At 40.0% G+C, this 24973-nt stretch overlaps 3 protein-coding genes across 7 annotated transcripts in view; 2 read left to right on the top strand and 1 right to left on the bottom strand.

Annotated features, from left to right (window-relative positions):
• The window catches only part of ANKRD28 (ankyrin repeat domain 28), a 125620-nt gene extending 119548 nt beyond the window's left edge, over positions 1-6072 (top strand). For both annotated transcript variants that reach the window (XM_010585884.1, XM_010585883.1), the window contains exon 28: positions 4057-6072. In XM_010585884.1, the coding sequence (XP_010584186.1) occupies positions 4057-4343 (287 nt within the window). In that variant the 3' untranslated portion in view covers positions 4344-6072. The remainder of the gene's footprint in view (positions 1-4056) is intronic.
• Positions 6073-14381: 8309 nt separating this feature from the next.
• Positions 14382-19010, bottom strand: BTD (biotinidase). The gene is made up of 3 exons (XM_010585882.1): positions 18780-19010; positions 17109-17258; positions 14382-15696 (listed from the first exon to the last, which is right to left on the bottom strand). Exons 1-3 carry the CDS (start codon positions 19008-19010, stop codon positions 14512-14514), a joined length of 1566 nt encoding a protein of 521 aa, XP_010584184.1. The 3' UTR covers positions 14382-14511.
• Positions 19011-24675: 5665 nt separating this feature from the next.
• The window catches only part of HACL1 (2-hydroxyacyl-CoA lyase 1), a 25479-nt gene continuing 25181 nt past the window's right edge, over positions 24676-24973 (top strand). For all 4 annotated transcript variants that reach the window (XM_010585874.1, XM_010585875.1, XM_010585873.1 and 1 more), the window contains exon 1: positions 24676-24898. In XM_010585874.1, coding sequence (XP_010584176.1) covers positions 24824-24898 — 75 coding nt within the window. In that variant the 5' untranslated portion in view covers positions 24676-24823. The remainder of the gene's footprint in view (positions 24899-24973) is intronic.

Genomic DNA, 24973 nt, shown 5'->3' with positions numbered 1-24973 from the left:
CGCTTATCCTAAGTTAAGGATTTTTCAGTTTCCCATGCTCTGCCAGCAAGCAGGTATACAAGAAGCTGGGAGGGAGCATGGCCAGGACAGCTGCCCTGAGCTAGCCAAAGAAATATTCCATACCGTAGAATGTCAGGCTCAGTATATAAACTAGGGGAAGTTGGCCAGATCGCTGCTCAGGCATTGGTCAGCTGGTGGTGAGCAATTGCATTATGTATCACTTCTATTTTCTTAGGTTTTATTTATCTCTCTCGCTCTCTTTTTAAAAACTATTCATTATTATTGTTATTACATTTATTATTATTATATTTTATTTTACTTTAGTTATGAAACCATTCTTACCTCAACCCACGAGTTTTACTTTTTTTCCATTTTCCTCCCCATCCCGCTGGGAGGGAGGAGGAGTGAGCAGCTGCATAGTGCTTAGTTGCTGGCTGGGGTTAAACAATGACAGATGTTTAAGAACTAATGTCTTTGGAATAAATATAATCCTCTTGGTTTTCAAAAGATTAAATGCAACTGAAACAGCAAATTAACTAGCCAGTATATTTCCCAAAAGTAGTCATGCTGGAGGTTCATTCTCAGTTCTGTATCATTTCTCACTCAAATCTTTCAGTTCTTTTGCCATGTTTCCACACTTGTCTTGATGAAACTTTGCCATCACTTGCATCTACAAAAATGCTGTTGAATTTTACATTATTTATGCAAGTTTACCTGTCTTAAAAGAAGTTACTAGCTTTTTCTTTTATTTGACACCAGCTGAAGTTTTAGTTTTGGTCACTCAACCCACTTTTCAAGTTTGGGGTTTTTTTCTTTTGGGTTTTTTTTCCCATTATTTAACTTACTAGGCTAGCTAAGTTTCCTGATATGGTCTGTCTTTTATTTGTGATATTAATGTGTACCACAGTAGTGAGAGGAGGCATTCTCTAACTCCGGAGACTGACATAGCGTGGAGGTTTCTCTTATTTTCTACGTTCATCATTACACTGATGATTGGACTTTCAAGCTTAAAAAAAAAAAAAAAAAAAAGAGGGGAGGAAAAAAATATTTTATTGTCTAGTTCTTTTCCAAGCCTTCCTTTACTCATATTTCTGGTTTATAATATTGGAGACCTCCAGTTTTCTGGAAGGAATTTTTCTTGTAAATGTTTACAAGATGACTCACACCTCAGATGACTTTCTTCTCTTTCCCAAGCGTAAGACTTCATTCAGTTTATCTTGAGAACTGTCTTTGCACTGACCACATTAATAACCCTCTTGATTTTCCTGTAGGCACCCTCACAGAAACTTTCAAGCCTCAGGGGAGTGAGCAGCTCTGCATTTGGGCAGGGGCAGCCCTGGTCCTAAGTCAGTGTCCACCACTTAGGCTCTGTTTTCTGTTGTGCAAGGAAGCCGCTTCACCTTACTGCTTCTTTTGCCCTGTATATAAATGAAGAGAGTGATTTTTTTTTTTTTTTTTTTTTTTTTTGTCCTTTGAAAGTTTATGCAAATACAAGTACATACTATGGGGGAACATTATATGAGAAATGAGTAAGAGTATTTCAGTGAAGTTGGTACCTTTACCAACATCTTATTAAAACAACATTTAAAGTATTTATACCTATTGTTGCCCTGGCATATGAATGATCAGTTTGCAGTTGTTTAAGGGACATAAAAATACAATTTGTTCGTACAGTTTTAAGGTAATATAGACAAAAATAAAGTGGTGGAGGATGCAGATGTCAGTCTTTCATGGTGCAAGCAGTTACTTCATTTTGCTATATCTAAGGCAAGAATAAAACTGTGATATTTCATTTCTAGTTATGAAAGCCAGAAGCTTAAGATCTACAGTCGAATATTAGTATAAATACTGTTTTTAGAGACCTTTTAAAAGAAGCAAATAATCTATTTAATCTTTATGTTGGCCTTTAATGTTTTTTATGATGAACTGGGATGCTCAAAGGTAGCTGGTGACTGCTCGTTTTTCTTCTTTGAGCTTTTATCAAATCATGTTAGTGAAAGAAATGGCGTTGATTGAGTATGGCCAGCTTGAATAAACTTAATTTGTGTCTTCTTACCTTCATATAATCTCCAGCAACTGTAGATATTAAATTGTGTGCATTTGAGTATCAATGCTGAGCCTTCTGTTCTGCCTGACATGCCTGAAATGCAGTCTTCATCCGAGTGTAGCAAGCTCTGGCCCTTGCTTCTGAATCCTCTCAAAATGTATCTCTTCTGCAGACTGTCACTGTTAACTCTGAGCTGTTTAAGTGCTGTGATACCTTACTAACAATGAAAACATCTGCTGCGCTGCACTTCTGTACGGCCCTATCGCATGGTCAGCTGGTGCGTTTTGTGCTTGAATTATCTGTGTGTTTCCTTGGATTGTATGCTCCTTTGGGCAGGGACTGTTGTCTTACTCTGTTCCAAGCATCAAGCACAAGGTCTGTCCTGAGCAAGTAGTAGTTCAAATGCAAGATTGTCTGTCCCCTGCTTGCTGTTTTCTTAATTTCTAGCCACAGTTATTTTCCACAGTGTGCCTACTTGTTTAAAACTTCTGTGCAATTGTACAACACAATACTCCTGAGCTGTAGCCTAACACTTGTCCTGGATCTACTTCTACAGTAAAGATGATATCTTAGTAGTTGAAACACTTGCTGGCAGAACAGGCATTGCCTGGTTTTCCATGCCTTCCTAAGGTCTGAATAGAAATCCATCATGCGGTTTGCTTTAAAGCCATCTATTATTTAAAATTACTTGTGTGCTTTTTACCTGGATGTTGTACACCTTTATGTTGTGGACTGGGCGTAGTGCAGGACTTCAGACTTCCAAATGTTACCTGAACATGAGCCTTCCTGTTCCGCTCATTGTGGGCACATCTATCGCATGCAGTGAGAGGTACTGCAAGGTGATCTGGCCACCCGCTTCTGAGTGGAGCCAGGTGGAGGGAACTGACTTTGGTCTTGGCAGCAGAATTAGCTGTTATCTGTGGTTGTACTTATGTGACTGCCCTGCTTCTAGAGCTGCTCTTGTCACCACCAGTTGCAGTGCCTCAGTGTTGCAGATGCACCCTGAGACCTGTGCCACAACTTCAGGAGCCTTGCTGAAGGATTAAGCCTAAAGCCAGAGACAGGAGCAATGCACAGATCTCCACTGAGGAGAATTTGAAGCGTTTTTCTTGACACTTAATGAGTAGAGGCAAGTACATAGGGAAGGGGGAAGCTGCAAAAGGAGAAATGTTGGAGGATTATTAGAGCCGCAGTTACCCAGAGGAGATTTCACAGCTACATGACCTGACTGCAAATCATTCCACAGCCCGAGACGTCCTGCATTTGGGGGTTGTCACAGTAGCATTGCCTGGAAGGAGGAGTTTGGCCAGACCAGTTGGGCAACCAAGAGGTGTAGTTTCTCTCTGCGAGTCCTAGCCTACTACTCCACCTGGCATTTCCTCAAACTTCTGTGGATTCTTAATTGATATCCTTCAAATAAAAGTTAGACATTGGCTTTATAGTTTATGTTACTGTACATTGTAATAAAGTATAGGTTGATTGAAATTGTATACTCTGCCTTTTCAATTAACTGGCCCTGATACTTTAGCCAGCTTGTTACTGAGATAGGACAGTCCTATTAAAATAACTGTCTGTGATGAACAGCTATATGGAAGTTTCTGGATGAAGAAATAGTTAACATGTTGAGCTGCAGTTTCTGCAGTGGCTGCCTAGCAAATGCCTTCACCCGCCACTGTTGGCTGCCATTAGCTGTCCCTCCTCAGCCAGGTGACTTCCTCACTATTTGAAAATCCAGGCTTTTCTCACTGGCCTAGAGTGTCTGACTGTGCTTAACAAAACAATTGCATCTCTGTTCCAAAGCCCACTAACTTCTGGGTTGTTTTTGTAACTGAAAGCTAAAAAATTCTAATTGATAATGCATTTAATTTTATGGTTTGATTTTTTTTTTTTAAACAGTGCAGAACTAAGCAATATAAAATATTTTTGCAGCTGAAAGATGACAGTTCTTGGAGAAATTTTTACATTGTCTTTATTTTAAATGAAGGTTTCTTTTTTTCTTTACTTTCTAGGTTATACACCAGCTTTGGCCTGTGCGCCCAATAAGGATGTGGCTGATTGCCTGGCTCTCATTCTGGCCACAATGATGCCTGTTTCATCGAGCAGCACATTACCTTCCCTTACATTCAATGCCATTAATCATTACACCAACACCTCAAAAACTGTCACCTTCGATTCCTTGCCAATCATGAGGAGTGACCATAGCTCTTACTGTACTTTCAACAATATTGGCAGGGAAGGTGGCTACCCATATACAGAAGAAGACGAACTCAATGACTCAGATTCTGAGACCTATTAGAAGCTACGTTTTGTAGGTCTGCAGAGTGAACCCTCACACTGGAAGGTCAGACTTGTGCTTTTGAAAAAAGCTATCCGTGTTTGGATGCAAAAAGAGGACAGACCTTTGAGAAGATGTTTTTTATTGTGGTTGCATATAAAAAAAAAATCTGTGAGACTCTAGGAGGATTTTTAAGAGCATATTTTGCAGAAGAAGCATAAATTCTTGAATAAGTACTTGGAATCCATGGCAAAAAAAAAAAAAAAAAGAATGTCAAAACTGTTTTATTTAACTGTATTCTACCATTCTGTTTCTGGTGCCGGGAGTAATTTCTGCAGACTGGGCACCTGACTTGATGTAAATGAACAACACTATTGTACAACACAAAGGATGCTAGATTTAAATGATATCAATAAAACTAAAAGCATTTTGAAGGCAATAAATGAGTTTGGTACAGTAGGCATTGTTTGTGCTGCAAATTGCCAAAGGACCAAATAACTTAAAGGGGTTTTTTTTTTTAATTAAATACGTTTTTGTGAAAACTGGAATAGGTTATTTGAGAAGTTGTTTCAACCAAACCTTAATTACTTCTGGAAAAGAAGCTTAGATTTGGTTTTAAATGTAGATATTTTTTTTTTTTTTTAAATCATCTGAAAGCCTTCCGACACTATTAAATGTACCATGAAAGAAAGCAGATGTACTTTTAAGTTTTGTTTTCCTTTTCATTTAGATGAAATGAAAATGAACTTGTCATACTTTTATAATACTAAAATTAAACCAGCTAACAAGGTGAAGTCAGGGTGAAAAATGTACAGTGTAATAAACAAGGGAAGGGGTGGGAGATGTGGGAGGGAAGCAGTAATTGTTGCACAGTTTTAGATTTTTTTAACTTTTGGGTTTTGGAATGAGATTTTTTTAATTTAAAAATATGCTAGTAACTTGGAAACCATGAAACTGCATAAAAAATTGAAATGAAATGTCTTGATAACCCTGTTGTGACTGAGAGTTCTTTTGAATAATTTGTCCACTTCCTTACATCAATTTGTATGTAAGATTAAAATTGTATATCCCTATAACTTTTTTTTTTCCCCCAATCCTGGAGTTACAAGGGGAGGGAGGTGAATTTAAAAGTATATTTCCCTATTAGAGAAAAAAGTACAGTGTCTGGTCTGTGGGAAGAGCTGTGTATCTTTGTTGTGCTCCATTTAGAAAATAAACAGCAGAAACAGGTCCCTGTAATGTAGTTCACACTTGCCCGAATATTTTTTTTATTATTATTATTTATAACAGACTGTGGTTTTTTTAACTGCCTGAAGAATGAAAAACTGACATAAGTAAGCTGAAGTTTTGTCTGTTAAATATGAATATTTACTTTATTTGGCTCTGCTTTAACTATAACTGTTACTTTTCAAGTGGATTTGTTTATGTACATGCAAGGAATCCTTGCATGTCCTGGTAAAGTACAAATAAATTACTACAAACTGATTCCAATTTCCTTTTTATCCTTTTTGTATTGTGAAACTGGAAATCTTTATTATATTGTAAATTATCAGCTGGTTTTCTGAACATAGTGTGGAAACATGGGACAATATTTTGATCTATTTGATAATTTTGTGGGGTTTTTGAAGAATTAATGAGCATGTACATAGAAATAGTGACTGCTTGAATACTGTATTTACCTGCACTCTTTCAGTACTTCGAGATTCCTGTATATTTTACGGAGTATAATAAAACCCAAATGTGAGTTCTACTAATGAATAATTTATTTGTATCTACTAAGCATTAATGACAAAGTCTCTTGCTGAACTGTTAGAATTTATAAAATCTACTTCGTGAAGGCTTTCCCAGAATTTTAATTCTAAAGCAAAGGTGAAATATTTAAATTTTAAGTAATTTTAAATGTTAAATTACTTAATTATTCATTTAGGCTTCCTTTGAAGTATTACTTTCTTTACCATTTGTGCCTGTGTTCATTGTATATATATGCAATATGTTTGTGAGCGGAATTAGACGACTTCAGGGAGATCGTGATTTCTGTATTTTCTTCCCTCTGAATCTTTCAAGTATGGGGCTATGGGGCTATGTGGGAGTGATGTACGTGCCTCAGCTGAGCATGCAGGCAGCACTCAAAAGATCCATATTGGCCTGTCTTGAGATGCAGTGAATCTATTTAAATACAAAGGTTGAAGGAGCATGGACCCAGTTTTCCTCATATGCTTGTGGGAGATCTGAATCAGAGTGCCAAGTAGCATGCCTGCTATTTAAAAGGTAACAACGGCATATTTCTGTTAATGAAACTGTCCAATTTTTGTCCCTTCAAAAGAACCGTGAGAAGATGCTATTAATAGGCCTTTATTATCTCTGCTAGCTCCTATCTGACTTCAGGATGACCTGTTACCTCAGTGTGTGGCATCTGTAGCCATAGGGCAGTTTATAGGAGGGGACACTCCTATCTTACTTGAAAAATTGGCAGGGCAGAGATTGAGAAATATTCATGTCTGCTGTGCACCCGGATGATGGAGGAGAAAAAGCTCAGAAGGCGTTGGTTTAAGTGTTAAAAGATTTGGATACGGAATACACACAAATGCAGAAAACAGTGCTGTTGAACACTTTTGTTTCCGTATAGCAATCAGAAACTGTGCCTCTCTTCCATTTCATTATTACTTGCATTTTGAGGAAGAAAACTTTTGCTGCATTAAATTGCGTTATTTTTAGGTTAAGTTTTGTGAACTTTTTAGAGCTAAAGATATGCCTTTTTTTATTAGGAATTAATTCCATTTAGGAATTCAGAGTTACATGATTTGTATATCTTACCTATCTCATCATTAGAATTTATTCAGTGAGCCTGTAGATTGCAATTTGTATGTATTTGGTTGTTCCTATTTAAAATAAAAAAACAACAAAACCAAACCAAAACCAAACAAAAAAACCAAAACACACCCCCCCCCCCCCCCCCCCCCCCAAAATTACTCCATTACTACCTGGCAGTCTGGGTAGGACAGTAATTGTGCCTTGTAAGTGATAATTTGGGCTATTATTAGAATATGATCTTATTCCAAAAAAAGGAATGTGATTTGTTTAAAGAACATGCTACTGTGGTCGAGAGACCACTCTCTTAATGAGAGGTCAAGGAACAGAAGGTTCCTTGTTTCTGTAAACCAAATAATGCTGTCTGTGACTGGGGGGAGGGGGGAGGTATTTAAAAAAAAAAGAAAAAGAAGAAAGTGTTCATACCTCAGTGGAGGCCTTTTCACTTCCAGAAAATTATACTGGAACCTCCATCTTCCTAAAAGAAATCCTCTTCTTTTTGTACAGATGAACAGGGCACCATTACTGTTACAGCCTTGATCCAAACAGTCTCTTGGATTTTTACCAAGAGAGAGCAGTGAGCCTTGGCTGGACCACTGAAGCAGTATACTAGAATAAAAGAAACCCTTTTTATCCTGGATGGCGGAGCGGGGGGGGGGGGGGGGGGGGGGGGTGTGTGTCAAATGGACTTCAGGAATGAGGACAACCAGCTCTGCTCAGCTTTCTGTGTACTCTGACTTCTGGGATGTTTTATGGGTTTTCAGTTCTCAGGATAAACGTTCTGCAGGAGAAAACACCAAGTTAGTTAGTATTAACCTCCTAGGCTGAGCTGTTACTTTTAGAGTGTACTGTGGTAGCATAAATGCTGGATGCTGTTAAAAAGAAGAATTAGTGTGTGTGTCCCGTGCACCCCCCCCCCCCCAAGAGTGACCCTACTGTAATCTAAAATATTTTTCTTGCAGTTTCTTACAAAATCTTGTTCTCTCTGTCTCCTGCTTTGTATTTCCTCTTTATTACTCTTTATTGCTTTCCCACACTTAAGTATCTCCAAAATAATCATATAAATATTTGGAACAATTAGAGCTAGAAATACGCTCTTTTTAAACTTGGATCTTGATTGTGGTTGGTTTGGGGGCTTTTTGATCATGTATTTTCTTGTTTAAAATCCTGACTTTGTCTACCAGGCTAAAGAATTAATAAATGTTTGGTTAAAAAAGTTAATATTTAAAAATTAATTACTTTAAAGTTTTGCTCCTTTTAACATCTACACAAAGGGCACTAAAGATCCCAAAGCTGCTACCTAAGCTGTACGGAAGATGACTAAAAAGGAGTCTGATAGAATGTTTACAGATTCTGTCCATTTAAAGGCAACAACGACTGTAGTAATCCAGAATAACATACTCTATAGTCTAGTTTACAAAAAAAGAAAGGAGAGAATACTCATTAAATCCAGTTGATTGGAGGTAACACAACTGTTGTTCTGGTAGCTCAGCTTCTTTATTGGAAAAAAACAAACTTCTGTTAACCATACAAGAACTGGGTGAGAGGATAAAAGCCTGTACAAAGACTGTAAGCAGCAGTGAATATTGTACAAAGGACTGCTGTCTAGCATATACTTGTGAGAAGTTTTTTCATGTGCATAATCATGGAGTATTTTTAACAGTGCTAGATGTGTCGAGGAGCCCATACTACTTCATTCCATGTTTGGATCAGTGAGCTTCACATCATAAAAACTGAAACCTAAATAGAAAGGACAAGTGTTTATGGAAGCAGCAGTTCTGGAGGACTGGAGGATGTGCTCTTTGGCTCTTCCCCGGCAGCAGCTGTAGGAGCAGCAGGAGGAGCTGGCAGGAGTACCCTCCTCATCTCCCACCACTTTGCTCTATTGCTCTGCTAATGGTACGTACCCTCTGATGATGATACACACCCACTTCCCAAAAGAAATGCCATTGTGCTTTTGGTTAAAAAGCATTGGTTCCTGATAATCAAGTCCTGGTTGGAATCAGACTAATAACCTTGGAGAGAAGGGCCTTTATAATCTCTGAATAAGTAGTTTAAACTTTTAACACCACTTTCGTAGGTCTGGATTTAAACTCGGCAAAATCCATTTTAATATCAGGAAAAAGTAAGTCTTGAAATTCTTGAAGTTGGTCCAGCAAATTCATAGAAATCCTTAAATCCAAGATTGGTAATTATTGCCTCTGGTAGTAATCTCTCAATGATTTGTGATGACTTCCTTATAATCCTTTAATATGCTGCAGAAGCTGATGGGACAGTTGGAGAAGAATTTTTTCAGATTAGGATTTAAAACCTTTATTTATAAATCTGTAGCTGTGACTCTAAATTGGACAAGAATTTATAAAACATGGGTCTCCTTTACAGACTGAAACCTGAGATGTTACATGTGAAGAGACACAATACAGGCCTCTTTGTTCACTGATAGCATTGGCTTTTTTCTTTTTCTGGGGTCCTTTTCTCACTATAAAGTCCGTATGTTTAGAAGAATGTTTAGTGCCAAGGAACCACCGCGCGTTAATTTGAAATGGCAAACCAACTGGCTGTTCTTAAGAAAATACCCTTTTATAATGATTTATAGGCTTTATCACAAAAATCCCTTTGTTTTACTGGTTAACAGGAGAAGCAAACTCCTGGCTGGATATTGTAATGTCACCCAGGCCCCTAGTCTGATCCATGTATCCCTGTCATACCTACTGAGAGAAAAGCTATCTGAAACAGCAGCCGTGGAAGGAGTGTTTCTTTCAGTTGTTCAGTCATCTAGAGCCCAGGAAAATCGCAAGAGTGATTCAGTTTCCTTTCCCTGGGGGAAAAATAGTTACAGATGTGCCTAAAATTTTAAATCTGTGGGCTTTTACCCATCTCTACCACTCATCTTGGAACTAAATGTTCCTGATGGGAAGATGATGAGCGTCCCTACTTGAGGGACTTGAAGATTTCTTGCAACTCTTTCCAACCCAGTATCCCAGTCTCTTTAGCACTGTTATTTGTCTTCAGATAAAGCAGTATCTAAATTACCCATGCTTCCCTGGTGCTGTGTATTATTTCACATTAGGATAAACTGAACTCCTTCCATTCCATGCTGTTTTAGCAATTTTCAAACCAAGATTGAGAAAGGAATCTGCAGTATTTCACCATGTAACTGTAAACAGTTGGATAACCTAAAAAGCCCTTCAAGCCGTCTTAATATTGTTAGTGTCACTAAATATTTAAAGAGGAGAAAAACACCTCCATTCTCTTTTTTCATTAAAATTGGCACAGAAGCAACTAGAAATTTTGCTATTCAGATTCACAGCAGAACAAAACAAACCCCCGCTTCCAAGCCTTGTCAAATGACAGATACGCAGGTCTTCTTCTCATTGTACCTGCGAGTTGACTTAATTCGGAAAGCTTAAGACACTTGAGTCTTGGATGTTCTTTTATGTTAAAAGAATAGATTAAATACCTTAAATAGTTTTAAAGCAAAATCTAAGGATTCATGTCCTATCCTACCATCTATTTCCTATCCCTTGCCAAACTTTGTTATTCAACCTGTCTGCATAGTTTCCTTAAAATCTTAAAAATCTTTCTTAGTATCATATTAACATCTTACTGAATTCAACCTTTCTGATCTCTCCTACCAAGAGTCTGTCTGATCTGCTGTGGGTGCCACTAACGATCATCGCTGACTTCTGACCCGTGTTGCCTATGCCTGCCCTCCCAGCGGAGGAAGGAAGGAGAGCACAGTGAATCTCTGAAGTACTTCCCTTGCCATTGACCATTAAAAACTTGACTGAGCGAGAACTCTCACTTCAGCCTGTGAATAATTGGGGTCTTCAGGAATGGCATGTGTCAACACTTTGGGGTTTTTTTTTAACCTACATAAATGGAGGAGGAGGGGGTATTTCTTTACAGCCACTGAATCTGCATGTGCACCATAGTGGTGGTTAGGCATTGTTTAGGTCCTCTTTCTGTAACAGTTCTGAAAATGTAGTTTTCTTCAGTTGGTTCTTCTGTTCACTTTAGATGGTATGTCTGAAGCACCCAAAGAGGGTGGTCAGGTTTTTGTGTTGATCTTCTTGGATGTTCTGTGATGATGGGGTGTTCATTAAATACCTGATGCTGCAAGACATGTCACCGCCTGGGCAAGACCGCGCTGTGTCTCGTCTCATGATGATGGCTTCCTTACTTCTGTGTTGATTGCAGCAGGCCCTTGAACCTCAGTTGCTTCAGTCTGGTTCATTTTGCTTGTACAGATCTGTCTAAATGAGTTTATGCCCACCTGTGCATTGTGAAGATCTCTGATCTGAACAGGTCGTCCCAGTCTGTCACCAGTTCCTCAGCCTGTTCACATGCCTCTTGATAACTCCAATGTCCTGTTTGCCAAATGTTCCTTTGGTGTGCTTTCTGGTGGTTTCTCTCACTGTAATCAAAGTATCACCCCATGCACCTGGAAAACTCACTGGCCATGTGAATCCCAAAGCAGCAAATCACTTATGAAGAAACTCCCAACGCCTCTTGACTCGCATGCTGCTACCCCTGCCTGGACAGACAGTTTCTATGGTTGTCTTCCCCTTCCTGGGGGCAGTGTCAAGGCCCTTTAAAGACATCATGCCCGGCTGTCTGTCTCAGACAGAATGTTCCTTTGGTGCCAGTACAAATTTCCGAATCCTGATTTCACTTAATTCAACCAATCGAGAGAGTTAAAAATGTTCTAGACTTCAGCTGTACTTCCCATTTGGTTTTGTTGCACTCACAAACAGGAACAGTTCAGGAAGCTTTAATAAAACTGTCTCTATCCATTGACGAGATACCAGATGATGGGCTGCATTACAGTATGTTATGAGTCTGCCTGCATGAACATCAGCCTTGCCAAAGGCTTCTCATGCCTCCTCAGTAAATGGTATGTAGCTTCACTCGCATAAACACCAGCTCGTTTGGGAAAGGTGCTGCATTCAGCAGGGCAGTGCTGGGATTGCTGTTCCAGTGCAGAGTTCCAAAAACCACCAGTCGGTGGCGGTCAGCCCGTTTCTGAACAGATACATCTGGTGTCACTCAAAGATCGGGATGGGGAGGGGGGAAATTATATCGTGTCTAGTACTGTTTGCTCCACTTTTTACAGTGTCTTTGCTAAAGGCTGCTTTTTTGGGTGAAGGGAACAAGGTATAAGAACACACTCTAATACTTAACACAGCAACGTGCCCCATGCAAACGGTAAGGCCAGAAGGTCTTGTTTTGTAATAGTTTTGACATATCCAAAGTTACAACAGCTCTGTGGAACACACTTTGGAGTATCTCGCAGATAAATGCATTTTCTTCCTTAAGCATAGCAAATTTGTCTAATGGTATTTACTTGTTTAGCCTAATTTATTGTGATAATAATGGTCTGCTTTGGAACTAAATCCAAAACAGTATTTGTTGCAAGAGGATGCATGTTTTTCAGCCTACAGGGTGCAGTGGGGAGGCTTGTCCTGAGAGCTGGAATTCTCCAGCTGTTATCGTTCCTTTCTTTTAGACTTGGTTGTATGCTACTAGAACCAGAAGCACAAATAAGCACCACAAATAGTTTTCTGTTCTACTCTGTATGTTCTGGAATTTGTGCAGCGTTCAGCAAGAACACCGCTATGGGTGCCAAAGAATTAATGATTTTTTTTTTAATAACCCTATGGTGGGGTGGCCTACTTCTACATCAGGAAGTTTATGTCTAATGAGATATAGGCATTCCCCTCTCCATATTTCTGTCCAATATATGCTGCAGGATAAGCAAACCTGTTGTGTTGCCGCATCAAAGCTGAGTGTGACTAGGTCCTGGCTGAGTAATACAGCTTGGAGAAGGAAGGTTTGATAGAGCCCAAGATCATCAATATTTATATACTTATTTTGTGTAAATATTGAAGAAACCTTGAGGTAGAAATTCAAAATTTCTTGGTTGTTTCGCTTTCTGAAACCAGAAAGTGAGTTCATTCAAAGCAGGAGCTTACGGAGCACCTTTCCTTACGCATACTTGTAGCTGCCATAGTGGTTTGAGTTTGTACACATCTCAGAATGGACTTGGACCACCAAAATGGAGACTCACAGCTCTCCTGTTAGTGCTCTGCTCCCCTTGGCCTTACTAATAGACTGAGCACTGGAACACGAGGACTCGCCAAAGGAACTGGTGTGTTTATTCCATTACTCAAATAGCTATTACGCAGGTGAAGCCATAACAGCCAATTAAGACCACACAAAATCATAACACTTGAGAATAAATTATCTTCTCTGAATTTAACCCCAAATTAATATTCTTTGAATATTCTTTTCCCAACTTTTTCACTGCAGAAGAACAGTTTGTCACCACAGTACAATAATTACAGCACTTTATCTAGTTATTGCTCTGGAAAGAATAGTATGTTTTACTCATTTAGCAGCAGGAGCCTGCCACCTGGCACACAAACTATTTATGTAAAAACCTTGCTGTCCCACAATTCATTATGTGCTTTTCATAGCTCTTGTTGAATGAATTTATGAACAACGTGTAAGATGTCTTAAAGTCAAAAGAGTCTTGAAATGACCTCTCTTTTAAACTGGGAAAGTTAAAGTACTTAGTACATAATGTAGTCCTTGATACCCATTGCCAATGTTTTCTTTAAACACAATTCCTTGCACAGCAGGCTGGAAATAGTGTATTAATGCAGACTAGTTTTTCATAATCATTTGATATTCTCTTCCCCAGACTGGCTGTTCTGTAGATGTTCACACCTGTAACATTCAGTTACTGTTAAAAGTATATGAGAAAACTCACTGAGTTTTCTAACAAACAGGTTTACAGACAACTGAGTGGCCAGTAAATGGTAATGATTTCAGCTGGGAGTTTTTGACTCTAAGAAAAAAAATAAATTATGGCACCCTAACCAGAACTCAGAACCTCACCATACACAAGCTTAACATATGTATATAGATATATTTTCATGCATGTCATGCATGCTATTTGTGTCTTCATTCCCTTTCCTGTTTTTCTTCCTTTTGCAATGGTTTTCCATTCTATTCATTTCCATACTCCTAGCCAGGACCCCAGAAAACCAAAGGAATAATTTAAAAGGAACAAATTTGGTTGCAATGAGAAACGTTATTTTCCCAATATAAAACATCTCAACACATTACAACAAGCCTTTACCTTGCAAGGCAGTTCTTTTACTTCTGGTAGAGTATAAGCTACCAAGGTACAGACTGTACTTACAGCCCCTTAGGTTAAGTGCTTCACTTATCATTTCAAATGCGGAATCTAATCAGTCAGTCATGTAACAAACACACCTAAAGCTCTAGAAAGTATAGATGTTCGGCAATTTATATTAAGATATATATTCTGAACATACAGGAAGTTGTTTTCTGATTCTGTCAAATATCTGTGCTAGTCCTTTTCATACCATCGTCCGTATAGAGCAGCTGTCAGTAGGCCAGAAGATGTTCTATTTTTGCTTATGTAATAGTGGTTGTTTTTCCAGCCCATGTCATCAGCAAAGTCCAACGTAATACCAGATGTCAGCAGTAAAGGAAAGATGTAAGGGGTACTCATATTTCCCCATAGCTGGAAATCTATCAGAGCAGTGGCATCTGTAACCTCCTGTCCACAAGTGCTAAAGCTGAGACCACCACACTTTACTAATGCACAGGCCTGGACATAGTATGTGCCATGCACTGTATGGAGCCCATCAAAAACTCCCAAAGCATATAATTCATTGGTTAAAACAGCTCTGTGATAATTTAAGTAACAACAAAGGGTATTGGCACAAACCTGGAGCTCTCCTTTCTGCCCCCATACAGGAACTAAAGTAAAGTTGTCATACATCATTTCTGCATAAAATAGGGGCGGTAACTGTTCCTTTCCTTTTTCTGATGCTCTGCCGGCAGTCTCTTCTCCCTCCTTAAAGCAAACTTGATCATCCAGTGAGGTGCTTGTAAAAGTCTTGCATGAGTGATGTAAGTTCTCCCTGAATCTTTTATCACTTTCCAAATTGTTTTCATAATCTACGGTAATCACAGGAATTTCTGCTACTATGAGCTTGCCACCATAACTTTCCATGTTGTGGTAGATGGATGATTTAACTGGAGTGTATATGCCACTCCCTGTCATGCCCAAGGTAGGGTGGTGGATGTTAGCTGCTAAAATATTGACTTTGAAAGCTGTTGCAAAAGCTTGTTGAAATTCTACAGCAGACAGGAGTGGGAGCTGGTTCATCCAGGCAGTCGGATATACAACTTGTTTCACGTTGTATCGTCTGATGAGGTTCACTGCAGGCTCGAAAAAGAGTATATCAAAGCAAGTGAACATACCAAACTTGCCAGCAAAAGGGGTATCAAAGACTTCATAGTCAGGCTCTGGAGGGGTATCAAAAGCATATTCAAAATACAGATTGTGTTTGCGATATGTGGCTACCAGCATACCGTCATCATTGAATGCCACATTGGTATTGAACTGGTATCTTCCATCAGTTGGACAGTGAGGATCAGTGTACTCACAGGGTTGCTTAGTTCCTAAGTTTGCCACAAGGAATATTTTGTTCTTCAGTGCCATGCAGCTCAGACGCTGAAGAACCTGGAGAACAGTATGGGGAAACATAAGCGCTTCAGAATATCAAGGAGTAAGTTTTGCTTAAGCAGCTATAACTTACTTAATACTTTTCAAATTATTATTCTCAACTAGAAATTGAACATATTTGACCGTATCTGTAAAATTTAAAAGTACCGATGATTTTGTGATGAAGGCTATTAGAACCAGTAGTTTTCTAGACTGAAAAGTATTTCAGATGCTAATTTCAAAATAGCACTGAAAAAAATTATCTAGGTTTTCTTTTCTGAGAAGTAAGTAAATAAATAAATCTATCTCAAGGGCGTTAATTTTCAGAAACTTCTGCTGCAGGAGCACCAAGGGCTTTAAAACACCATAGGTAAACTAAAAGCTTTGACAAGGCAGCATAACTGATCTGTGCGTGCCTTTAGAACAGCAAATGTCTAATAATGATCGTTGGCACTGCAATGGCTTGTTCCTGCAACTAGATGTTTTTACTGTAAATTTAAAAAAAAGTTATTACTAGCTACAACTTAGAGAAGCAGAGATGTAAACAGATAGACTTTGCATAGTTATAGAAAAGAAATACAAAAAGTTACAGACTACAGTATTACTGGGATGTTTCTTCCACGCCAGAGAGCTGTACCAACGACTGCCAGTACTGCAATCTCCAAATAGGATCTGAATGGCAAACTAAGTTCTTGCTTGCTTGTCCATGATCATTGGTAGTAAAGATTCATAGGCCAAAGTAGGTCACCATTTACAACTGTGATTCATGTTTGCATGCAAATTTTGCTTAGTAGGCACATGCATTACTTTCATCATATTGACTACTGTAATGTTAATAAGAATAAACGGTTTGTATTACTAAGCATGGTTATTTTCACTTCAGGTTAAGAACAATCAATGAAAATACTATCAGGTCACATCTTCTGTAATCACACTTGATCTGTCCTAAGTTGTGACTTCTATTACATTATAGTAGGTCAAGATGTGTTACTTGTGCCAATCATTTTACACACAATCACTGAGTCAGAATGTTCTGATGTCATTAAGTCATTAAAACTGAGTAACGAGAATGCATTAAAAGTGAAGATACAGCTATGTTATGTTATATAAAACAATGTTGTTCAAAATAAAATCACACACAATGTATCTTATTAGAGAGCAATTACCATTTCATAGGTTGGGGAGGAGGAGATGATCCAAATGGCTCATAAACAAGCTAATCTTCTTGCATGTATGTATCTAAAACCCTCCTCTGGCAAGAATGAAACCAGCACAAACTAAGAGTCCATGAAAACAGAATCTGGTACTATGAGTTCTTAAACCATGTGCTTACTTCCCTAAGCAAAACTACTGGAGCTAGTTTCCCACTTGGAGCACAAACCTAGCATTCAGTTATTCCACCTCTCTGCAGAAATCACTCCTACGTTTACCTCTGTGTCATTGAACAAATACGGCTCTCTGCAGGGATTCCACTTCACAGAGTGTGAATGCAGAACGAAATCTAAGTAAGGATAAATGGAGCTTCTGGTGAAGTTGAAGCCATGGATTCCATCTTCAGGAAAAACAATGATCTGTGCCCCCTGTATGTAAAAAAAAGACATGTTTTGTAGGCAAAGCAAAACCAACCTAAATATGGAAGGAAAAAAGGGAATATCATGGCTAAAAAGAGCTAAAGAAAGTTAAGGATTACCCAAGTATGTTTTGACAAGAATGTAGTTTAAAAATATCTTTTCTTTGACTTCATAGTAGGTGCAACTATGTGTGTAAAAAAAGCTTATTTAACCTGACACATACGTTTAGCTTGAAAAACAACCCATTTGACATTATTTTAAGGCCATGCAAATAAGAGCAGACTTTATCCAAATTCTTACCAAAAGTATTCTCCATTCACATCAGCCAGGAGAATGACATCATTCAGGTTAAAGACTGATAATGTTAAAATTTGTCTTAATGTTTTTGTCAGAATTATGCTATTTGCAGATGAACTTTGTCAGAGGCGCTGTACCTGTGTCAAAGCTGCAGCATCACTTAGTCCGGGCTACATACCTTGATTAGATATATAGGGTTGGATAGGGTGTTGGAGTATTGTTTTCAGAAACGCCTGACTGTGGAAGCAATGCAGATTCTGGCAGAAATGTAGCTATGCCAGAGCTAGGCTGGCTCTACCTCAAGTTCAGGGGGATCTGAACTGTTCCTAAAAATAGGGTGGATTCCTCTTAAATCAAACACAGCATCACTCAAGTTCCTGTGACTTTTCAAAACTCAGTTCAAACGTGTTATCTATGCTATGGCTTTGGGATAATTTATGTGTCTTGGATGCAATACTGCCTATAAATAGCTATTATGCTTCTGGACTGTGACACCCAGTCATCTGAACTTCTCAAAAAAAGTTGTGTTTTCCAATTATATAAAAATGGTAATGCTTCTATTCCAGAACAACAGATCTGCGAAACTTGCAAGTCAATTCTCTGTGTAGGGACAGTAATGCCTGCTTCCTCTGACTACAACCAGCTTTGGGTTTTCTTGGGGAGGGAAGGAAAGGAGGCTCTGCATACGAACAGCCAGAAATACTAGTCTCTCTCCTCTAAATATATTCAGACTGAGAACCATTCCATGGAGGGTAGGAGAAAGGAATGGAAAAGCTTACTTCCACAAAGCTGTTAATGGTGGAACATTCATTTCCAAAGCATTTAATTTCCTTAGTTTTTAGAAACATTCAGGAATTTCCATTGAGAGCACTGGAATAAAATCAAACCCAAAGACAGCTGCCTGTAAGACAATCTTTCAGTAAAAACATTCCATTTAAGAAAACAGAAAGGAGCTAGGTACTCAGACCAAAATAGAAAATTAATTTCCCTATACTAAATAACTGTAGGCGTGTTTTTCCAAGCTTGGAATAACTCAAGTCAGGCGAGCTGCTAATTGGCCTGATCTCTTTCAGAGCTGCTGGCAGGTCAGAATGTCTGAAAAAACAGACCATAGTTATGTATATAAATATGGCTTTAGTTGCCTGGGAACACAAATGTGAAAGATTATCCTCAAATAGCACTTACTCTATATATACATAGGACAGATGCAACTGCTACTAAGCTGCAGCATACCTGTCTTGCAGCAGCTACTACTTGCTCTTCATAGATGTCTAGGTTTCTGCCCATGAGTTCCAGCGCAGACTGTCGATCAACCAGGACTGTCGGGTTAGGACTCAATATAGACTCGTGTTCATACACAGCAGCAACATAATGCCCCTCCTTCTTAACTCTTCCCAAGACAACTTGATAGCACAAAAAGCAGACGGACAGCTTCCAGCACAGATCCACCATGGTGTATGCCATAAATCTAGAGCAAAAAAACCCAAGTGGGGCAGGGGGAGCTTGAGCAACAAATCATGCCAGGAATTTAAATTATTATTAAATACGGACTGTAACTGAGACTCTTAGCAGAGTTTGAACTGAGTGTGGGTTTTTTTTAAATTCCTGAATGACTACGTGCATATTGTTTCTAAACCTTAAATCTATCTATGTTGGTGCTTTAAATAACTGTGTCCTGTTTAAAAGCATTTTAGTTTCATATATAGTTCTACTGATCTCCTTGCTTGGTCTCCCTTTACAATTAACTTCAGCATTCATTTACAGATTATTGCACCATGTATCAAAGCATCTGTGGGAAAAGTTAGAAGCAGCTCGCAAATTTGCAGTTTCTCCCCCAGCTGGTGATGGGGCATGTATTTAAAAGTAGCATTTCCTAAAATTACTTGGACACGATATTTAGTATTAAAGTAGAAACAGAACTTATTTTATCAATACAGAAACAGATAATTGCCAAAAGAATTACAGGAGACACTACTTCTGCATTTAGCTATCTTTCTATCATGAAAATGCCTCTCCTGATGGATTATGGATTCACTCTATTCCAACTCCACATACCTAATTTAATAGACTAATTTGTCTCACACGGTGCAGCTTTTTTCAACATTTATAAAAATGTTGAGCACAATTCAGATTTGCATTCCTCCTATACAATGCAGATAAGTAAGGTTAAAAAATGCTTTCATAATAATAACAATAAAGCAAAAATCCATACAAAATGCAGAAAATTTGCATTACTGAGCTCTTCTTAGAAAGAAATGAAGAATTAGTGAGTCTGGAAGGCTGGGGCACTCTTTCCAATATGGGCTCCCCATTTAGCCTTTTGACTTCCCAAACTGGGAATATACTTACTTATACAGAGCAAGGACTGACTGACACAGTCAACGGCTATGCAATGCTTCAGAAATACTATAGAAATGCCATGTTATTCACAATTATTCTCACAACATGAGAATTCTGTATTTGTCACCACAGTGTTACTAGTATCATTAAGGAATTAAATCTTGAATATCAGTGAAGCTGAAAGAGCATGCAGGAGAGATGCACTGATGCTATATATTGATAGCCTACAGTCTCCAAGTTAGGTTGCTGACTTTTTAATTTTATTTGCTCTTTGGTAACTCTTATCCAAGAAAAAAATGTTCCAAAAAGCTCTTAGCGCCTTTCAATCTTTGTGATCCACAACTCCCTGAATTTTTCCAAAGCAAATACAGACTGAAAGACACATGCATGAAGAACCTTCTCCACTTCCCATTAGGAGTTCAGCTGGAAAAAAAGATCAACTTTAAACTAATCCCATTTTAATTTTTATTCATGTTATATTAAATGTAGTTTTGTACCTAAAGAAGAAAGCCTATGGCAAGTTAACTTAAAATATCCCTTTTCTTAAATTGCAGAATGAAAAGCAGCTAATAAGCAACCCTCAATACTGTTGGGTTTTTTTCTAAACACCAACTGGTTTATTATCTAACAACGAACAAATTGAAGTGTGAGGAAAGCTATTCAAAAAGCCTTTAGGAAGTAGTATCTTAGTTTAAGCCATTTGTTTGCTTCCATGAGCTCTACACGCTATTTGCAACACTGGTTTAATAGCAATACAGTGCCATGTAGGACACAAAAATCATAACCTTAGTGTCCACGGTAGGCAGAAGACTTGTTTGCTCAACAAAAAAGCTTTAGTATCTAATAACACTTGTAAGAGTGCAGGAGTAACTTGGCTATTAGATGCTGCTAAGCTTACCTACATATTCATATTTTCCTGAGCCTTAATATGCTGATCTGTCCATATATACATGACTTCAAGGGTAAATTTAAGTTGCCTAAAGCACAATGAAAACAGAATAAAGCCTTGGCATCCCTGTAAAGAGTTGTATTAAAGATACTCCATTTTTATAAACAGTTTTGAGAAGTGATGTACAATAAGCTACTTTTGCTATTCTGCATCTTGAGGAAAACACACGGTACTTATGGGGGGGGGTGATTTCACAATATTTATCAAGAATAGAGGATCCTACTTTGTCCTGTGCAGCTCAGCTTTGCAAATGAAGTACCAAGGTACACGTGAAGATACAAAGCAGTAGCAGGGGGAGGGAGAGGAGAGATGGGAAGCCTCTAACAGTTAAGGAAGCACTGAAAACACACTGGGTTGCATTTCACTGACAAAACTCTCTTTTCTATTTCTGTCATACCTTCAGAGCCAAAACGCCTATTTAGGACAGGAATGGGTTCTAGTCAGCCGTTCCTCAATAAAGTTATCAACTAAGATGTAATCAGAATTCATCATTACTAGTGATGGAAAAAGTTGGAGAGTTTTAGATCACAGGATGAATTGCTATGCGTTCGAAAAATAGCCTTTTGGCCTTCTAAGCCAAACACGCTAACAAAAAAAATTAACAGGTAATGGGCTTCTACAGAATGTTGTATTTTACAGACATGCTTGGAGAATTCTTATTTTTCTGGCACGGTTTATTTCCTGGTGGTCAGAAACACTCAAAGTACTAACCTGAATCCCTTCCTCGTTTAGATACGCAAGAAGTTTAGCAATGAACATCCCACTACACAATCCCATCTGGCTGAACCTGGGCCAACTAAAATAATTTAATAAATCAAATCATTCAATAACTAAAATAATTCCTCTGAGTCCTTACCCTTGGTTGCAATTACTGCTAGTCCCACAGGTGATGGCTGAGCACTTACGCGAGTGCTCCCTAATGCCTCTCCCCTATTTGATAGCTTAAACAACAGAACCCTGGTATCTAATGGATTGCTTCTAACAAGGAGAGCTGTGACAAGCTCCAGGGCTGGGCTTGAGGATAGTAACCTTTCCAGCCACAATAAGGATACCAGCAGGGTTTACTCAGCCCTTAGGCTGTGAGAGTCCACGTAAGTCTCAGCCACGTTCTGTTTTTTTTTCCCTAACGGGAAGTGCTACACCATCTAATAAATCCTTTCCTTGAAGAGAAGTTAATTTGTTCCGGGTGTACAGAGCTGTCCCCTCACCTGCACCGTGACTTTAAAAGAAATTTTCATGAATGGAAATGCTTTATAATTTAATCTCTTTTTCTGGCCCTTTCCTGTGATTTATGTGGTCTTTTGCCTGGCAGATATGCTTCAGTAGGATCATCTCACCCAAATATAAGTATTTCATAGCAGTATTACTGTCACACAGTCACAGTATTCTAGGTACAGTTCTATACAAAAGGTAAAAAGACTGGTGTTTAAGCTTGGATGCCAATTCAGACAAGTTTTTCCCCCAGTCACAGTGCAGACTGTTTTCCTATACAGTTTTTCAGAACCATCTAATCTCAGTGCATTGTAAAGTAAATCATCCAGTCACCCACTTTTCAACAACTTTGGAAAACTTAGGAGTTTGTCAACTCTCACCATACATAGATGTATACACAGAGAAAGGCAATATATATCCTGCTTCTTAGCACTTTTATACTCAGAAGAATCCAACAGACTGTGAAATGTATATTGGCTTTTGCAAAATGAGAACACTGAAATTTGCCTAACTACTGCATAAGCTACATCCCGAAAGGATGTTTGCCTCACTGCCACTAAATTAGGCCTTAACAGGGGAAATATGTAGTTGATATATTCCAGACATCAATTGTATTTTATAGTTTGTAGGCAATAAATGGGCACAAGCAGAATATATAGTTTCTTCTGATGAGATAAGACATCCTGTAACTCAAGTAATTAAAGGATGTGTAGATAGATTTGTGAAAACACAGAAAAACAGACATATGGACTCAAGGACGAGTGAAACTGAGAACACAAGTAAGACGATAAGGAGTGATTTGTTAACATGAGAACAGCATTTGGGGGATCAAAGATTATTTGACATGAAAGATACGAGAAGAACAAAGGAAAAACAGAAGTTTAATGTGAAAATATTGAAAAGTGTGACTGGAGGAAAATGACAGGGTGAAAAGTGCAGCCAGAGGAAGACTACTAACTTCATCCCTTGCAGATCCCCGAAGGCCCCTCCGAACCACAAGAGATGCGCGCGAGTGGGGGTGGTCTGGGGTGGAGTTATGTTAATAGATACCTGAAATATTAAAATAACCCCTTGGAAACGCCACGAACACAGTGTATTAAAAGGTGAGTTCGGGTATAACCAGCGCGCCTCTGGTTTTGACCATGCGCCCAGCGCTGTTTGCCTTTGTTCTACAATAAACTTGTAAAATTCATGAAATTCAGCTTGAGTGCATTTCTCACAAGACTATAAAAAGCAGAAGTAGCACAGCATTAGTCTGGGTCCTCTTAAGTGATCAATAAATAGCAAGTGCCTGTTAGGCTATAGTAATGTAACCAGTAATCATTACTAGGCCAAATATTAAATTTGTTATAAAAAAAATAATTAAAAGTCTTTTTCACATTAAGTGATATCCATGAATTGTGATGTTGCCGTCATTCTAACACATAGAATATATAATATAACAGCTCCTACACGGATGTAAAAATACAGGGAAATTTAAGTTTTTTTCCACTGATCCCTCCAGTCTCCTGCTTTTATATGCTGCACTGTACTTTAATACAGTATTTTACTGTAACAGCTTTTTATGAAGTTTGGGGTTTTTTTTTAGCAACGCCATCATAGCTCAACGTAAACAGGTATCGTGCATTTCCTTTCTGAAAAACGTTTTGTGCGCAACACATTATATAACATTGCTCTAGCTTCCTGGCTTTTATCCAGAGGCGCAATCTGTTTTTAAAGAACGCTGCCCATTCTAACACAGTGTTATATACATTTCACAGCACTCCTGAAGCATACTTCGTCTCATAATTAAAAGATCTATGTGACCTCACGGACAGAGTGCGGCTGAACTGAACGCCGCTGTTGTTGGCGGTTCAGCCCGAACAACTCAAGATGGCAGCACAACCGACAAGTCAGGGGGTGGGGCAGAACCTGTTGTCAACGGTGTCACCCCTCGGACACGGGCAAGCCTGGCGTGGCCAGGACGGGCACGGCCAGCTACACCGGCGAGGACAGTGGAGAAGCGTCTCGCACTCCGCTCCCGCTCCTCCTCAGGAACGCTGGCGCCGGGTACCTCCACCTAGAAGAACCGGTATCGCGTGTGCCCCGCTCTGTCAGCGGGCTCCGGCCAACTCCACAGAGCCGGGGCGGGGCGGGGGTGACACTGCCCAGGCGGCCGCCCCAGTTAGAACCGCGGTTCGCCCTCCGCCTCCCACAGGCCTTCCGGGTCGAGCCGCCACACCGGCAAGCGCGGCCTTCGGGGAGCCCGGGCCGGGCAGCGAAGCCGACCACCCGGCTCCCGCCTCCCCCGGTTCGAGGCCGATCGCTCGGCGAGGCGCGGAGCGCTGCCCGCACGTCCCCTCGCTCCCGCCGGGACCCGCGCAGGCCCGTACGCTTCCCTGCCCCTTACTGCGGGGCGCCGGCGCCCGTCCCAACCGCCCATCGCCGGCCTCCGCGCCCGCCGACCGCTTCACGGCCGCCCCCTGCCGGCCGCTCCGCGCGCGGCACCGCCAGGAGCCTACGGCTGCGTGGGAAGCGTTAGGCGCCTCCCGGCCTCTGATTGGGTGCCCGCTCTAGCCAATAGGAGGCTCCCCCAGCCTTCGCCCCGGTCCCCGCGCCGCCTTGCCCACGGGGGTCAGAGGTGGGTATTCGCGGCCCTCGCGCCCGCCCCCTCCGCTGTCTCATTGGTCGGAAGGCGTGCCACTCGACTGCTCCCGACCTTCGGCCGGGGGTTCTGTTCCGCCCGCTTCCCCGGTGGGCGGCTCCGGCCTGGGCCTGGGCCGGAATCGGAACGGGAATGGCCTCCGGGAGCGGTGCGGAGGGGGAGGCTGTCAGCGGGGCCCAGCTCATCGCTGAGTCCCTCAAGGCTCAAGTAAGAGGGCGGGGGGACAGGCGAGCAGGTTCCCTACGGCGGGCGGGCAGGGACGGTTCCCGCCGGCCCCGGGGC

This window comes from Haliaeetus leucocephalus, unplaced genomic scaffold (assembly GCF_000737465.1).
Source record: "Haliaeetus leucocephalus isolate CR32 unplaced genomic scaffold, Haliaeetus_leucocephalus-4.0 Scaffold135, whole genome shotgun sequence".
Classification (NCBI taxonomy): domain Eukaryota; kingdom Metazoa; phylum Chordata; class Aves; order Accipitriformes; family Accipitridae; genus Haliaeetus; species Haliaeetus leucocephalus.
The sequence above is the reverse complement of the archived record's forward strand: the minus strand, read 5'-3'. Positions and strand labels throughout refer to the sequence as shown.

What these genes read in the sequence shown, in the direction of transcription:
- BTD (XM_010585882.1), bottom strand. Translation starts at nt 19,010, where the DNA reads ATGGCATACACCATGGTGGATCTGTGCTGGAAGCTGTCCGTCTGCTTT. An exon ending in TAGTAGCTGCTGCAAGACAG is followed by an intron (nt 17,259 to 18,779) that starts GTATGCTGCAGC and finishes TTTTACATACAG; the next exon opens with GGGGCACAGATCATTGTTTT. An exon ending in ATTTGTTCAATGACACAGAG is followed by an intron (nt 15,697 to 17,108) that starts GTAAACGTAGGA and finishes ACTGTTCTCCAG; the next exon opens with GTTCTTCAGCGTCTGAGCTG.